Source organism: Phyllobates terribilis, unplaced genomic scaffold (genome assembly GCF_046119375.1).
Source record: "Phyllobates terribilis strain yellow unplaced genomic scaffold, ASM4611937v1 Scaffold_7822__1_contigs__length_35184, whole genome shotgun sequence".
Classification (NCBI taxonomy): domain Eukaryota; kingdom Metazoa; phylum Chordata; class Amphibia; order Anura; family Dendrobatidae; genus Phyllobates; species Phyllobates terribilis.
The window spans coordinates 12,332-30,007 of record NW_027370562.1 but is presented as its reverse complement, the minus strand read 5'-3'; the positions used below and the strand labels follow the sequence as shown (position 1 = coordinate 30,007).

At 35.1% G+C, this 17,676-nt stretch overlaps 1 protein-coding gene across 1 annotated transcript; it reads right to left on the bottom strand.

Moving 5' to 3' along the window:
- Positions 1-613: 613 nt before the first annotated feature.
- Positions 614-4,074, bottom strand: LOC141251972 (uncharacterized). Its single transcript, XM_073670430.1, is given in 10 exon segments — positions 614-685; positions 771-1,028; positions 1,125-1,307; positions 1,396-1,497; positions 1,599-1,762; positions 1,830-1,880; positions 2,594-2,672; positions 2,872-2,905; positions 3,782-3,865; positions 4,001-4,074. Coding segments are annotated over 10 exon segments (1,101 nt in total).
- Between the last annotated feature and the right edge of the window lie 13,602 nt (positions 4,075-17,676).

The window sequence follows — 17,676 nt, the reverse complement described above, 5'->3', positions numbered from 1 at the left end:
GTGAATTAACAAGAAAACAATTAAAGATACATAAATCTCCAATGAAATTTTGTGAAAGAAATTCATGAACAACAAATATAAATTTTTGAACCTTAATTAACGACTGATCAATGACTACACTTTACGGATCACAGTGGTAACTTCTTACAAAACTAAACACACAAGAAGAAAAAATTTTCGTTTACAGGTGCTTGATGGGGTAATTTTAAATTCAAGGTGGATTAGAAATTCAAACACGCCCTCTACTTGCGTAGCTTGCAATTTATATGCCCACATCGAATTCAATCCAAATTAAAACAACATACCTCAGCTCCTATCTAATTGGAAAAACTAATCTAAGTGGTATAAGATTTCCTGTTGAAGCAAGAACAAGCAAAGAAGCCTAATCAATCAGTAAGATGTCTCATAAAAGAGCTGCAATTCTAGAATGTAACCTCAAACACACAGCTGCTATATCCCTTCACTTGGTGTCTAAAGCAACTACCTTTCCCAATGTGAGGAACTGCTCATAACAATTTCTGCAAACACAAATGCATGAGTAGATAATCATATTTGTGAAAAGATGTGTTTATTCAGATTAATTAATGATACAAAATCAATTGTCTTTCTTCCTTCAGAATGATTTTTTCTTGTACGAAACTAGTCCATGGACTCCTCCTTCCACTTGTGCAGCACCAGTTCGGACCTGAACATCGTATATTCTCATCATGATACATAAAAGCAGAGCAACATTTAAAGCAAACATAAGGAAGAACACTATGATGTGGTACCTCAAGCCTCAATATGCTAGAACTTAATAAATCATGAGCAAATGAAAGTGATGAGGCTCCAAGATCCTAGAATCCTTGTTTGACAGCATGCATGGTGTAAGGGATGAACTTAAGAACATAGCCTTTGCCTGCAACTTTACCCACTACACCTTGAGCTATTTTGAGCTTTGGTGCATCACCCAAATACTTTTGATCACTGCCTTTTGTCATTGCTTCTAGAGATCCTATCCCTCCGTACTTCTTCACATGCCCATCATTCTATCACACCCATTCAAATTGTTCAAATATTCAGAGCACATGTAGTCTATATAGCATTTTCATTGCATAGTTTGTATAAATGTACATCAATAATACCTGTAGATATTCATAACTACCAGGAGCCTCGACACTTCCTGCCGAAAAGCTTCCCATCATAACAGTGGAAGCCCCTAGTGTTAGAGCCTTCACAATATGTCCAGAATTCGATATTCCTCCATCAACAATAACATGAATGCCACTTTATGAAGCAATTGAAGATACCTTGTAAACAGCTGTTGCCTAAACTTCCAAGACCAAAAGAATTATTCCTTACAATGAAATGCTACATTATTGATGGTTATTCAGGAATAAAGGAGGTTAAGTTTACCTGTCCACGACCAACAACACATACTTCTTGAGTTGTACAAATAGAGCCAGAGCCCATACCAACTCTCAAACCGTACAAATACAGTTCTTTTGTGGTCAATTTCTGTTATCTTGAAAAGCCTGTATTTTGACTACATTCTGACGCGATGCAAGAAAGTCTTTTAAGCCTTTCCAGCTTCTATAATTTTTCTAGTTTGACACAACTGCTATGTTATGATCATGCAAATGGCGAAACAATATCTTTGATGCAGTAGAAAGATCCTGAATTTGATATGATGTAAAGCCATACTCATCATTGACAGCACCACCAGATGTCACATCCTTGTTGAGTTTCCTCTTCCTGAAAGAATATGCTCGAAAAGCAGATTCTATACAAGCAAAAACTTGAGTTGCATTTCTCACAACCACCAATGTCAGTTTCATGTCAGTTGATACCCACAGTTGCCTCTGCTTCTACAGCAGCAAAGAACTTTATTTCTTCCAATGCTAAAGTGAGTGGTGAGAGATGAGTAGTCAACGCCAGTTTCGATAGATATCCACCGAGTACTTTCAAAGGTCAATTTGACAAAGTAGTTTGCAATTTCGCAAGATAGCCAATTGGTGAAAACACCAAAGTTAGGGTTTCCAGGGTTTCGTACACAATTTCTCAGGATAGCACCAACGCGCTTGTCAAAGAGGTAGACGGAGCTCCCTGAGATAGAGGTGTCGTGAGGCAGTCAAGTCCGGCGTGGTGGCTGCGACATATCCTCCTTATCTTCTCCCGAAGCTAAACCGTGTGGATTAGGCGGCAAAGTCATCTCTGTGTGTTGGTAATATCCTTTCCGTCAACATAGCAGAGCTAGAAGGTGGAGGAGGAGCTGAGTGAGTAAGCGAATTTACGGTAACAGATCTTGGAGAAGCCTCTCCTCTCGGAAAGAAACTCGCGGAGGTTGGAGACGGAACCACTATTTGCTTGTTCTAAAGACGAGGGGCAATAGTGTCTTTCCCTTTTAAATATTATGTGATTAGTAAAATACCATCGTGTCTTCTAAAATAGACTTAGTGGATTTTTGTTTTCTTTTACTGTTATGTGAAATCTAGACCCTTAATTTTCAGTATTCAATGGTCCACATACGTACTCACGTACCACTTAAACTACTTACTCACAAGAACCTTCCTCTATATAATAATACTCCCAAATATTGATTCAGTTCATATACTCTTATTGTGTGACCTATAGGACCCAATTATAATAGTAATGAATTTCATAAGATAAAATTCATAAATCATAGTTTGATTCTAGAAAAGAACTATGATTACCTAAAATAATTGGTTTATAAATCTCCATTAAATGTCTCATTTCATATTTAGTAATTGCAACTTCGACTGAATGACACTATTCTTCAATCTCCCACTTGTCCTTAAAACAAGTGTGCAATGTTGAAATTTCCTTGTCACTAAGTGTCTTACTTGACTATATGATGAAACTCATCTTTACCGTCGTATATGTTTCTTGAACTCTTGAGATCGAACTGTTAGTACATATGATTACTAATAATCCATTTGGGCAAGGCCACATGTTTTCATAATTCTCACTCTTCAAGTGGCCGAGACACCATTCCTTTCCAAATTCATCATGGTATAAACAAAATAAGAGGACATATTCAATCTTGCAAGACTATAGCTCCCACTTAACTTTGGAAATCCCAATCACTACTTTTATAATAGCCTGTTATGGACAACGTTTGGCAGTGTCAAATACATACCAACATACAAATGAAGACTATATCATATTCATGTCTAAGGAACTCACTAATCATGAATAATCCTATAACTTTACAACAACCGTTCATAAATTCCTAAGAGCGGTCTGTCTGATATGTATCACCATACACACCTATGTAATTGACTAGACATCTCTATGTCCCCACAACACATGAAACCCGGTATTAACAATCAATCTTACAATATGATCTAGTATTAAGTCATGTGTATCCAAGTTAATGACTAAGACCATGGACAACTTAATAATTTTATAATTTCAGTTCTCTTAAGGGAGGTTCGTTCACCAAAATAGTTTAGATGAACCCATATGTTAACTGCAAAATTATTTGGATACGTTATTCAATTCCAAGTAATTAAATAATAATAATATGATAATCATATATATGAATCAAGCGTAAATATATTTGTAATAACAATAAACAAGTTTTATCATAAAACAAAATATTTCAAACAATTATCCAACGTGTTTAAGCCCTTTGGACCGAGTATGACTCTCATGCTTGGGACTAGGCATGAGCTTGGTTAAAGGATATAAAATGTTGTCGTTAGTGTGGAACTTGGACATCCTCACATAACCCCTATCAACATAGTGTCTGATCATGTGGTACTTCTGTAGGACGTACCTGGATCTAGAGCTAGAGCTAGGTTCCTTGGCTTGAGAAATGGCGTCATTGTTATCACGATAGACGTCAAGTTCTCTAGAAATTCTAGGAAAAACACCGAGCTCAGCTATAAACTGTCTTATCCAGACCGCCTCAATATCCGTTTTCACTAGCAACAATGTATCCTGCTTCCTTTGTAGAATCTGCTAGTGTCCCTTGCTTCGAGCTCTTCCAACTAACGGCTCCTCCATTCTAAATGAAGACATATCCTGACTGTGATTTGAAATCAGCTTTGTTTGTTTGGAAACTCGCATCAGTGTAGCCCTTGATGATTAACTCGTCATCACCTCCCTACACCAAGACACCATCCTTAGTCCTTCTTAAGTACTTTAGAATTTTCTTGGATACACACCGATGTGCCTCTCCAGGGTTTGATTGGTATCTGCTTCGCATACTCAAAGCATGTGCAACATCTAGGCAAGTACAAGTCATGCCATACATGATAGATCCTATGGATGAGGAATAGAGAATTCTACTCATTTTCTAAGTTTCACCGGGTGTCTTAGGACACTGGTTTATGCTAAGATGTAAGCCATGTTGCATAGAAAGAAATCCTTTCTTGGATTTCATCATATTGAATCCAGCAAGGACTTTACCTATATAAGTTCCTTGGCTTAGATCAATAAGTCTCCTAGACCTATCTCTATAGATCTTTATGCCCAATATGTACTATGCCTCTCCTAGATCTTTCATTGAGAAATTCTTCTTAAGTCATTCCTTAACTGTCTCTACCATAGGAATATCATTTCCAATGAATAATATGTCATCCACATATATTAGGAGGCTACTTTTCTCCCTCTAAACTTCTTTTAAAAAAGGGCTCTTCTTCCCATCTGATGAAGTCAAACTTTTTGACAACTTCATCAAAACGACAGTACCAACTCCTAGATGCTTACTTAAGTCCATAGATAGATTTCTTAAGGTTGCATATTTTCCTATGATTTAGGATCCTCAAAACCTTCCGGTTGCATCATGTATACATTCTCTTCTAGATTTCCATTTAGAAATGCGGGTTTTGCAACCATTTGCCATATCTCATAGTCATAATAAGCGACAATTGCTAGGATTATCCTAATGAACCTGGTCATTAAGACCGATGAGAATGTTTCATCATAGTCAATACCATGAACTTGTCTAAATCCTCTAGAAACTAATCTTGCCTTGTAGACAGAAACATTCCCATCCTTTTATTTCTTGATCTTAAAATACCAATTTGCATCCAATGGGTTTTGCGTCGTCGAGAAAATCTATCAAGTCCCATACTTGATTGGAAAACATGAAGTCCATTTCAGATGTCAAGGCTTCAAGCCATTTTTTAGAGTTGAGGTCCATCATAGCTTGTTTATAAGTAGCGGGCTCATCATTCTCCAAAAGAAGAAAATCAACGCTATCAATCGGAATGAAATCATCGTAATGTCTTGGTTACCGCCTTAGCCTGTTTGATCTCCAAAGTGGTGCCACAACTAGAGAGATTTTGGCAAGAGAATTGACCACATAAGTATGTGGGACCTTGATTGCTTCATCTACTTGAGGAATTACATCTTGAATTTGGACAGTTTCCCTTTGAGAAGGTAAGCATCCAAAATCAAGTTCCTCTATATCATCATCTATGTTCTCTTGTTGTAGGGTTTGTTGCTCAGCTTGAATCTCATCAAGTTTAACATTTCTCCCACTTGACTTCTTGGAAAAGAAATCTTTTCCGAAAAAAGGCACCATCCAGAGCAGCAAACACTTAGTTCTCGACGTGATTGTAGAAATGATAACCCCTCAAATCATTGGGGTAACCTATAAAAAAGCATTTGTATGACTTAGGTGTGAGCTTATAAGATAGTAAACGCTTTACATAAGTCTCACATCCCCAGACTTTTAGAAATAACAAGGTGAGAAGCTTTCCAAACCATATCTCATATGGTGTCTTGTCAACTTATCGTGATGAAGTCCTATTTAGTGTGACCACATCAGTAGTGAGGGCATAACCTAAAAAAGATGTTGGAAGATCAGCAAAACTCATCATGAAGCGGACCATGTCTAATAGTGTCCTATTTCTCCTCTCAGACACACCATTTAGTTGTCGTGTACCTGATGGAGTAAGTCATGTTATAATACCACAACTCATCAAATGGTGGTCGAATTCTTGGCTCAAATATTCACCCCTTCAATCTGATCAAAGTGTTTTTATTTTCTTGACAGTTTGTGTCTCAACTTCATTTTGAAATTCTTTAACTTTACAAAGAAATTCAGACTTATGTTTCATCAAGTAGATCTAGCCATATCTACTAAAGTCATCGGTAAATGTAGGTATCGATAGCCTCTCCTAGCTTATATGCTCATAGGTCCAAACACATCAGCATGTATGGGAGCAAACAGCTCAGTAGTTCTTTCACTTGTACCAGTGAAAGGTGACCTTGTCATCTTTCACATTAGGCATGATTCGCATGTTTCAAATGATTCAAAATTAAATGATTTTATATGACCAACATGTTGGAGTTCTTTCATGTGCTTTATACTAATGTGTCCCAAGCGACAATGTCATAGGTTGGCTTCACTTAAATTATTCGACTTTTGCTTTTTGGTAACAATGTTATACTTAAGATTTGATCTCTAATATGTAAAGTCCTGTACTATTCTCAATTACATGGATAGAGAAAATATTATTCTTTTAAATGTCAAAACAATCATCAATAATTGTAACTTCATAGCCCTCATGGTGCAAAGTAAGTTGAAAATGAAATCAAATTCCTTGTTATTGACGAAATAAAATAACAGATATTAAGTTCTAAAACTAATCCAAAAGGTAAAGGTAGACTATTATCTCTGGTTTCAATTGAAACAACTGCTTCTCCATTCCCAATGTGGAAATCTATCTCTCCTCTCTGCAACCTTCTCCTATTTCGTAGTCCCCGCACATTCAAAATAATGTGAGAACCATAACCGGTATCTAGTACCCAATAATTGTAGTTAGTTGATAGGAGTTCGATAGCATAAATACCTGAAGAAGTGGCACTCTTCTTCTTATCTTCCAGATATTTGGGGCAATTTCGCTTCCAATGCTCCTTAGTCTTATAGTAGAATCACTCATGCTCAGTAACCACCCTTACTTTTGGTTCGGGTACCTTGGGTTGAACAACTGTCTTGCCCCTCCCTTGGTTTTGTTGTTTTTTCTGTGGGCCTTTCTTAAACCATTTTACTTTCTTTCCATAAGAACATCTTTCTTAGGATCAACCAAGATATGTTGCTCAACAATTTTAAGCATCGCATGCAACTCATTTCTTGCTCGTCGCAAATTATCTTGTGTTTCACTATATCCTCATTAGATGAGGTGTTAGTCAACACATGAATGGGTGTACTAAGGACATCCTCTTGTTCCTCAAATCTGAGAATGATTCTCTGATTCCTGTCCCAATTAAGGAAATTGGCGTCGTTCAGGCTGTTTTTTCAACAATAGAGCAAAGTGAAAATTTGAGGTTTTTGATAGACATAGTAACTACAAAGCAGAATTCAATACATGCAGATAAATTATGCTTGAAATGCAAGAACTTAAAATAATAAAAGTTGTAAAACTAAGTTATTGCACATTCTACTCAATATAATTTGTCCCTTGTGAGTAAAATGATTACACGATCCTATTTTAGATAAAACTGGAGCGTACTAAGGCACTTGCCCAAGTCTCATGTAAGCAAGGTAAGTAAAGTTTTTACTAATTATAACGCCTTATAATTCTTGGTTAATGACTACAACAAATATTTAAGCGCATCCTATGCCTCAAGATCCAAAACTGAGTTTTTTTGTCTCTTGTTGAGTGTAATCATATAAAGGCAACATGCCCCTATTATACATATCCGCACTGGCCAGTGATCAAAGAAGGACACCTCGCTAAGGAGAAAACTATCCAACGAAATCCAAAACACTAGTGGTTATAATATGGAAAGGCAATCTCAATATTCTTTTAAGAAAATTTTAACATGCAATGATTGTCTATATATAAGTGAACAGAATTGCATACATAGACAAGCAAGCATGCAAAATAAGAGATTATAAAACGTTCACATAATGCAATAATAAAATTGGATCCTAGTATGACCCCTAAAAAGATCTAACCAAGTCTCGTAGAAAAGAAGCTCTTTTGGGGCTCATAAGACTACTTGTTGAAGAAGTGAGAGAATTGGGCAGTGCTTCCCTCCACACACCCTGTAAGCCTAAGGGTGAAAAAGGTTGCAGATAAACTGATTGAAGCAGCCGGGAAAGGGGTTGTTAAACTACTACGACTCAAACTACTTGGCTTTGTAGTTGATCACCACTTGTTGTTACCATTCTTGTGTATCGCAGTCTTGTTGAGTGTGACGCCGATTTACCAACAATTGTTTCCCACGAGGTCGGCCATGCTTTGACTCGCCACAATATTGAAGTATATGGCAAGAGCACGGGATTACTTTAACTATTTCACCATCTCCTACCTCGTAAAATTAGTATTGTATAGTATATTCACTCTTGACTGAATGACCGGTTGCTTAGGTTGGAGAGCGAAGCAGATTACATAGGGATGCTTTTTATGGCTTCAGCCGGATATGATCCAGGCGTTGTCCTCACAACCCAATACAAGTTAGGAACTCCAAACATGTCTGACCTTTTCTATAAACATCCATCTTACGAGAAGACACTTTTGAGTATCTCCGTGAAGATCAACCTAAAGCTATGCTCTTGTACCGCCAAAGCCTTAAACAAGTTGAGGGTCATCTACAAGCCAAGGCATCAAAATTAATTTTTTTTTTGGTGAAAAGGCATCAAAATTTATTTGGATGTGTTTGTTCGTGGGTAACACCACTATTTCTTTTATAAATTTTTTCAGATGAATTTATTAGATAATATATTATAGGATTTTAGATAAATAATGTGTTCGGTCCATTCTATTAGTACATACTTATGTCATCAAAATTCTCTTGTTTAAAATGAATGCTAGGTATTTATCTTATAGTTTCTTACATCAATCCCCCCCCCCTCATATTTACTTTCTTCTTGTACGTTTAAACTGGATTGATGAGCATTATTACACGCATTCAAAACATATAAAAGAGTCTTGCAATTTTCTACCAGTAATTAAGTATAAAGTACATAATGTTCTTTAACACTAATAGCTACAATTTAGATTTAGAGTCAAATTCTTGAAAACTTCTAAATTTATCATAGTGGACTTCTCGTGTGAATCAATTAGGATTTGCGTAAAATTAATTAATAATATTATCATACGGAATAGTGTCAAGAGAGGATGAACACTATGATGAGAAATGAGAATGAACATGGACCATCCAAATTTATTGTTGTTGACAAACATTGACTGGCATTGACCAACCTTTGACCGACATTGACCATTGACCATTAACTATGTAACAATGCATAGAAATCATGCAGTAATGCAGATAATCCATCCACTAATGCATATAAATCATGTCCCTTGTCACAAAAGCTCATGCACTTTATGGTAAAATCATGCACTTTTCAAAAAAACGCATGCACTTTACGGTAAAACTCATGCCCTTTATATTAAAACTCATGCACTTTCAGTAAAACTCATGCACTAATGCACATAAATAACGTACTAATACCTAGAAACCATGCACTAATGCACATAAACCATGCACTAAAGGGAAAAAACCATATACTAATACACACAAATCATGCACTAATACAAATAAACCATGCACTAATGCACATAAACCATGCACTAAAGCAAAGAAACCATACACTAATGCACACAAGCCGTGCACTAATGCAAAGAATGCAATACATCGACGGCGGTGACCGTCGTTGACCGGACATTGACCGTGAGTGTTGACCATATGATCATTCCTAGCCAATTAATTTATAAAACCCAATGGCTATGATGTATTCTTATTTCTCGCATTAGTGTTCATTCTCATGTGATCCGGATACTTATTATACATTTAATTTGTTTATATAATATAGGTTTTGAAGCGTTTGGTAGAAATTGCAGTGTTATGGATATACATATACATATATATATATATATGTAGGATCAGGATCATATGAGTATAGTACTTAAAGTAAGTAGGTGAGTACTTATCTCATCCGTTCAGATCATTCCATCCAACGGTCAGCACGCACCTCTTTTTTTCTACTGTGTTTTAATGATCGAGGGGTATTTTGGCTTTTCTGTCTTTCTCAGACTACTCGTGTTTGGCGATTTTGGCAATATTTGGAGATCTTGCTTTCTACTTCCTTCGATCTCTTCTTCTTACCAACGACGCTGCTTCTCATCACTTTCCTAGCGTTTTTTAAGATCTATTCTTTGCATTTTCATCTAGTTTGTTGTTCTAATGGCACCAGGTACCTTTTCTTCATCGAATTTCATTTTTGTCACAAATTTCTAGTTTTTTTTAACTGTCGATGCTTTATCTAGATTTTTCTTGGTTGTTTTGCTTCACTATCTCTCCCGGTTGCTTTCTACTTGTGTTTTGAACATTCTTTTGTTGTATTCTTTGTATTTCTTCAAATTTGGTATATTTTTGCATCCGTCGGTGCCTGTTTCCTCTAATTTTTTATTATTTTTGTTGTTTTTGTTGTTGTTGTTTTTTGTATGGTGTTTTATTTATTCTTAGTGTGGTTCTGAGTTTTATATTTTATTGTTCTTATTTATAGTTGCTTGTATTCCATGGTTATCAATTTGTTGATCTTCCACTTTTTATATGAGCTATTTTTGGTTTTGCATGGTTACTATTTTTGCGATCTTCCATTTTTTTGCTAGTGTTCTATTTCAGATTTTTGGTTGATTATTCCCCTTTTTTGTATTCTATTTTTTATTGTATGAAAATGTTATCATCAATTGTTATTTCAACTAATCCGTCTTTGTATGAATTTGATTGTAGTAATCTGACTTTTTTTTATCTAAACTTTGATGTTAAGAGTTTTTGTTTTGTTCCAAATCTGTTTTGATTTGTTATATTCAATTGCAACATGTTCCCGCTAACACAAGCATATAAACCATACTATTTAAATCATATGCCCACTAACACATGAATATGAACTCGTTTTGAACATATGAATTGTACTTCTATAAATCATTTTTCCACTAACACAAGTTCATGATTATTATGTATGAGTTTCCTAGGTTTTAATTTTACATATCCATGTGTGCAAATAGTTGGTGCATGCTCTGGTATGGACAAATATGACTCTTCTCAGTTTTATAATGCAACTTGTGTTGGTCATTCAGATTTGGATGATAGTCAAACACATGAATCAGTTTATATGCCTCAAGGTGGCACACTTTATCATAATCCCGTAGTTGATGTCTCTCTGAAGCCTGCTATTGGTATGTCATTTAATTCAATGGAAGAAGTGATCAATTTCTATTACACCTATGCGAGTACTGTTGGTTTTGTCATCTTATTAATTCTACGTATAAGTCTAGTGAGATTGTTTCTCTTAGGAGGGTTGTTTGCAGTAAACAAGGTTATAAACCGGTTGCTCAAAAGCCTAAACAACAATGTCGTGGATCTATTCGATATGGATGTCCAGCGTATCTTACAATCCGTATTGATAATTTTTCTGGCTTGTATAAGTATTTTCATCTTGAAGAGCACCATACTCATGAATTTGTATTACTCAAAGAAATGCAGTTTATGAGCTCTAGTAGAAAGTTGAATACCAGCCACAAGAAATTTGTTATGGATTGTGAGAAAGCAAGTATTGTCCCTATTAGGTGTCATCACATTTTTAAAGAGACTCTTGGCAGCTATGATCAAGTTGGTGCTTTGACCGTTGATTTCAATAATTACAAGTGGGATATGTTGGCATATATCACCGGTTCTGATGCTCAGATGACAATTAACAAGTTTCTGAAAAAAAAGGAGGTTTGTCCGACATTCTTCTTCAAATACGATGTGGACTTTGATGATCATTTCAGGGTTGTAGTTTAGTAAGGGTTATTAGGACTAGTTGGACTAATAATATCAGAACATGGATTAGGACAACCATAGAATATAGATGAACTCGAACGTCAATAGGAGTCAATGATCAACCTATATACTCGTCATGTGAATACTTGTTGAATGAAGTGCTTTCTCATATTACTTTTTATAATCAAGTTATTTTAGTTTCATTCCAAAATCTCATTTGGTTACTTTTATAAGTTAATCACATTATTAACGCAATAATTGATAATATGACTCCCTGTGGGATTCGACCCTTGCTTGCCTCTATACTATTGTAGAGTTGCTAGTTGGGAATTACTTTGATTGGGCAAACAACGACCATTTTGGCTCCGTCATATTTACAGATAGATAAAGAATTATACCAATAGAAGCAGAATTGGGCCATTGAACCGACATCCTTCCCAACTATTCACAACTCTCACTAGTCTCTTCAACATGTAATCATCCTAGTTTAGAAAAGGAACCTATGCTAAATCATCCAAAATGGAGTGGATTTTCATATTTTCACTCCCATTTGAGTTTCTATAACATTAAAGACTTGTTAATAGCACCAGGAAATTCCTTACAAACTAGTAATCTGGTACAGTGTTCTTCCTTATCAACTCAACTACATAATTTGGAGTGATGTTGATGAATGGTTTCAGCAACTCTTTTTGTGTTTCTTTGTTGACCTTATGTGATAGTTGCATCCTGAGCTCATCAATGAAAGGGTGTTGTAGTGACTTTTCACCATACTTAATCTTTGTAAGCCCTTTAGCAGGCCAAGGTACGTAATAGCATGGAACTCCATCAATCTTATGGTCACTCCATCTAGTATCCGCCGACTTCAAGTTGGTCTTTTTAATTTTTGGACCAACCAATACCTTAGGCATGCTAAGATTGTCTTGATTCTCTAGTCAAGGACAACTCCGAATCCTATTTTACGGACCGCCTCCTTTTGCAGAGTAGACAGATCTTTGATAACTTTGCAAAGAGCAAGAGGCGTTGACCGTGTGCTAAGCATTGTATGCTTATGCTTCTTATTCTTCTTTATCCCATCCTTCTTATTCTTCTGGTGGATCTCAACTGGTAGCTCTTACTTCACCTCCGCAATCTTGTCATCATCGTCTTTGATATCTTCATTATCTCCCTCAAAAGTATCTTTTTCTTCATCAGATGATACTTGAACGATCTCAAGTATCTCCGTTTTCCTTTTTTTGATATTGGTGATTCTTTCAAAGGCACCTTAGCCTTAGCAATTGTTGCTTTTGCCTTTTTGTAGGAAACTACCTCTTCCCTTCTCAGCAGTAACTTCTGAAAACTTTTGCACATAGCTTATAAATATTTGCACAAAATTAAAAGGCACGTGCACATAAAAAATACACATAAGCAAATTATCTACACATAAACGCAAAAGTATCTGCACAAAACACCAATGTATCTGCACAAAGGCAAGAAACACTTGCACAACATCCACTCAATTTTTTTTGCACAGATAAAAAAACATGCACATAACCTCACAATCAATGTATAAATAAAACTCAACAAAGGGAAATGCTAACCCTTTTCGACCACAACTCCCTCCTAGAAGAAAATCTAAAATTTCCTGGAAAATCCCGAACATGAACTATTAAAAAACTAATTTTGATGGGCGTATTGATTGCCATGGAAATGCCTCTATATGATTCATTATTCATGACCATATTGGATCCGCAATCTTCATGGATAATAAATCTAGACTAAAAACAACTATCTCACAAACCGGGAGCCTTAGCCCTTCAATCAACAATCCAAAAACTGAAACAACTTAACTTTCTACTTGAAATTGAAGGGGACACGCTTTGCCTCATTAACATTCTTAAGGGTATTTGGGATGTGAACTCTGTTATTTCTGACATATTATTTGAACTTTCTTCCTGTTCAGGTTTCATCTTGTCAGACGTCTTCCGTGAGGTCAATTAGGTTGTTGACTGTATTTCAAAGCACGGGTTCTGGGAAAGCAGGTCGGCCTGGAAGGACAACTCATAGATGCTAGCTCTCATCCTCAAGGATGATCTAGAATGGTCCTATTCTCATGTTTAATCCTTTCCGTTATTCAAAAAAATAACTCAACAAAGGACAAGAATATATGCACAATAATAGAAAAATATTTGCATAAGATGTTAAAGTATTTGCACAAAACAACAATGTATATGTACAAAATAAAGTAACACTTGCATGAAACACTAAATTATTTGCACAAGAAGTTAAAATATCTGCAAAAAGGACCAAAGTATTTGCACAAATTAAAGAAACGCTTTCAGAAAATTATATAAATATTTTCTCTCACAATACTCAACAACCAAATAAATGCACATAACCAAATAATATATGCACAAAAGAACAAAGTATTTGCACAAGAAGAATCTGCAGAACCAAATATAATTGCATGTTAAACCAATATATCCGCATATCATTCGAAAACATTTACACATTGATGAAATATATCTACACATCCTTCAAAAACATTTGCACATTGTTGAAATATATATGTACTCGTTTTACAGAATAGTATTTGCATTTAGAACAATATCTTTGCATGTTTAGCCGATATATTTGCACTTCATCGTTTATACATGCACTTTAACAAGAATCTATGAACAATGACAAAGCATGTGCATAATTTAGACTCTAATCGATAATTTTTGAACATAATACATTCTCATTCACCTTTTTTGGTGTTCTTGTCATGTTTGAGTTTTGTTTTCATTTCTACAGGTGGAGATTAGATGAGTTAGCAAATCGATAACAAAAATTATATGCTTGATAATTGATTTGAAACCTGTCAGAGTTGCATAATCATCTTCAGAGAGAAGAGATTTTGCAAACAAATAGTAATAGAAATTTTGAGATAGATTTGAAAAAATAACCACAATTTTGATCTCAAATGGAGAAAACAGAATGTGACTTACTTGATGTTAGCGAGTCTGTGCTTTCTATTGATGTATTGATGGTCAAAATCTGGTTGTATGTGTATATTAGTTCGCAGTTGATGTTTTGATTTCTCTCGCGCACTCGTTTTACCTCCTTTTTTTATTTTTGAAGTGAGTGATTTTTGTCTGAGTGTGTGTGGGGTGTAGTGGGGGAGATGGTGGACCTGGTTTTGGGTTATTCCCAAGCGTTAATGGTCCATTATCATGAAAAGCGGACCCTATTTGCAATCCTTTTTATATAGATAGTACAGTAATGGACTTCGCTAACACCAGAGTAGGCAGTACTTTTGAAATCATCTTCATAATAAAATAAACAGTACCTCCCACATTATATGTTTATGTGGGAAATTTACATGAATATGGGTATGTAAATGTTAAGTTCCTCACCATAGTCATTAAAATCTAGATCCGGCTCTTAAAAACTTATGATATTACAATGCAAGAGAGGGTCTCCGATCCAGATGTATCATTAAAATCTATCCATGTCAAAATCAACTCTAGATCTTATTGGATCTTATCAAATGAGTATGATCTTACGATTTTACGATATGCATGTGATCCTAATATCGAATTTTTCACAAAAAAAACCTAACACCTATGGTTCCTTAAATGTGCATTTCTCATGATCTGAAATATAAAAATCCAAGATTTACTTATGTGTGATAATAACCCAGTCAATCCCTATAGAGGATCTGTTTTATTCTTCAACTCTAACTAGCGTATATCCAGTGCCATGCACGGGAATATTTTAATATATAAATTATAAATAATACTTTATATAAGAGAGTTTATCATAGATGTGATATTTGATTAAGTTGTGCGATTTGATAAGATGATAAATAGTTATTAGATAAAATAGTGATACACGGTAAATAGTACTACTATAATCCAAATAATATATAAAGCTCGGATGTCCTTTAAAAAGAAACTCTGATAATAGTATATCTTTTTTCCTTTCACTATTATTATAAATATTTAATCATTATATATTAAAATATATGTCTATATATGTTTGATATAGTTATTAATGTGAAAATAATCTAAATTAAAATTATACCTAATAAATAATTGGCTTAAATTAATGAGAAATTTAATAAATTTTAATATATAGATTGTATTGGTTTTATTGGATTTTATTGATCTCATAAATAAATATCACTATAACAAGAGTTTATAGGAATAATATAGGTTCTTAAACTGAAAATCGGTTAAGAATAAGATTTGATAAGATTTGATTAGTATATAAATAATATATCTAATTATAGCTATAATATATATAAATGATAAATAGAAAAAAAAACTAAAATATTAATAAAGAGGAGAGAGAATAGTGTAGCAAATAAGAGATTGACACATAAATAATGGTGGGGTCTAAACTCTTGAGAAGGCTTAAAATAGTTTTACTTTAATATATATTAAGATTTATGAATATCCTAAAACTATCAGAGTTTGATCTACATGGCATGAATTCATGAGCAATTAGGTCTTTGAACCAATATTTACAATTTAATATGTTTGAAACTTCAAAATTTTATTAGTTACAATAAAACGCTTATAATTCAATATTAAATAATTTTCCATTAGGGCTTAAAATGTTAAGAGTTTACGATCCAATTTTACGATCCTATCCCTTGGACCCCTTGTGATCAATCCTAAAATCTCGATTTTAATAACTTTGCTCCTCACATATTTCAGTTCTGGAGTTCAATAACAACATTAATTTACATTGACATATACTAATTTGGTCGCGAACATCATGACCTTGATCGGAAACCTCAAACCAAGGCGCATGGAATGGAGGACAATGTAGCTTTCTTCGATAACAATACACTTACCTTCGTCCATGGCTTTCAAAAAGTCTAGCAAGCAAGGGGGCGAATACTTGACCTGCTCTCGCGAAGTAATTAGGCGATGGTAATTGATGGCATAAATGAATGCCTTAACAAACTCATTCATTGGTGTTAATTGTATTGAAGCGAACATGTTGAAGGCGATAATTTCGGGAATTAATTAATTAATTGCACAACAGGGAACTTTGTGGAAGCAGAACAAAGGTTGTAGGAGATCAAAAGGAAGGTGGAGGGGGTGAATCGAAAAGGAAAAAGGTAATAAAGTTTGGATGCCAAGAGAAATCTTCATGGAAAAAGGATGAATATAGAAGGGGATCAAAAGAGAAAGCTTCATGGAGGTGGAACGGATGTAAAAGGAGACGGACGACTAGGTATAGAAATAAAAAAAACATAGTAATATTGGTTATGTGAATTAGGAATTCCAGTTAATGATTGGAGAGAAATTAATTCTTCAAACAACTCAATTTGTAAGTATTATTATATAGAAGACGTTTCCGGTGCGGACTGATTTTCAGTGCGAACTGTGCGGACTGTGCACTTTTCAACATATTATTGGTGCACTCCAAGTACATTATCAAGTGTGTACTACAGATACACTCTTTCAGTGCACTACCGGTGCACTACTGGTGCACTTCTCGGTGTACTAAGGTGCACTTCCCAGTAGTGCACTGGTGCACTCCTTGGTTTACTAAGGTGTACTCCTCAATTTACTAAGGTGCATCCCCAATAGTGGTGCACTTTACAGTAGTGCACTATCAGGTGCACTCTACGGTAGTACACTAGTGCACTTTGTAGTAGTGCATTGGTGCACTATTCAGTAATATACTGGTGCACTATAAAAGTCCGCACAGTCCGCGCCAAAAATTAGTCCGCACCCGATTAGCCCTCTTATTATATATTATATTATATTTTTATTAGTGATACAAACTATAGCTGCATATGAAGTAATTAACAACTTGTTTCGTTACTATCAAGCCTTGTCAACCAACTTAAATGTGATGATTTTGAGTATGCACATTCTTCGGAGTGATTTCTAGGTATCTACTTAATCGAAATGGTGTAAGTGAAGAATAAGAAAGCGATCATAAATGACAAGTGCTATTGAT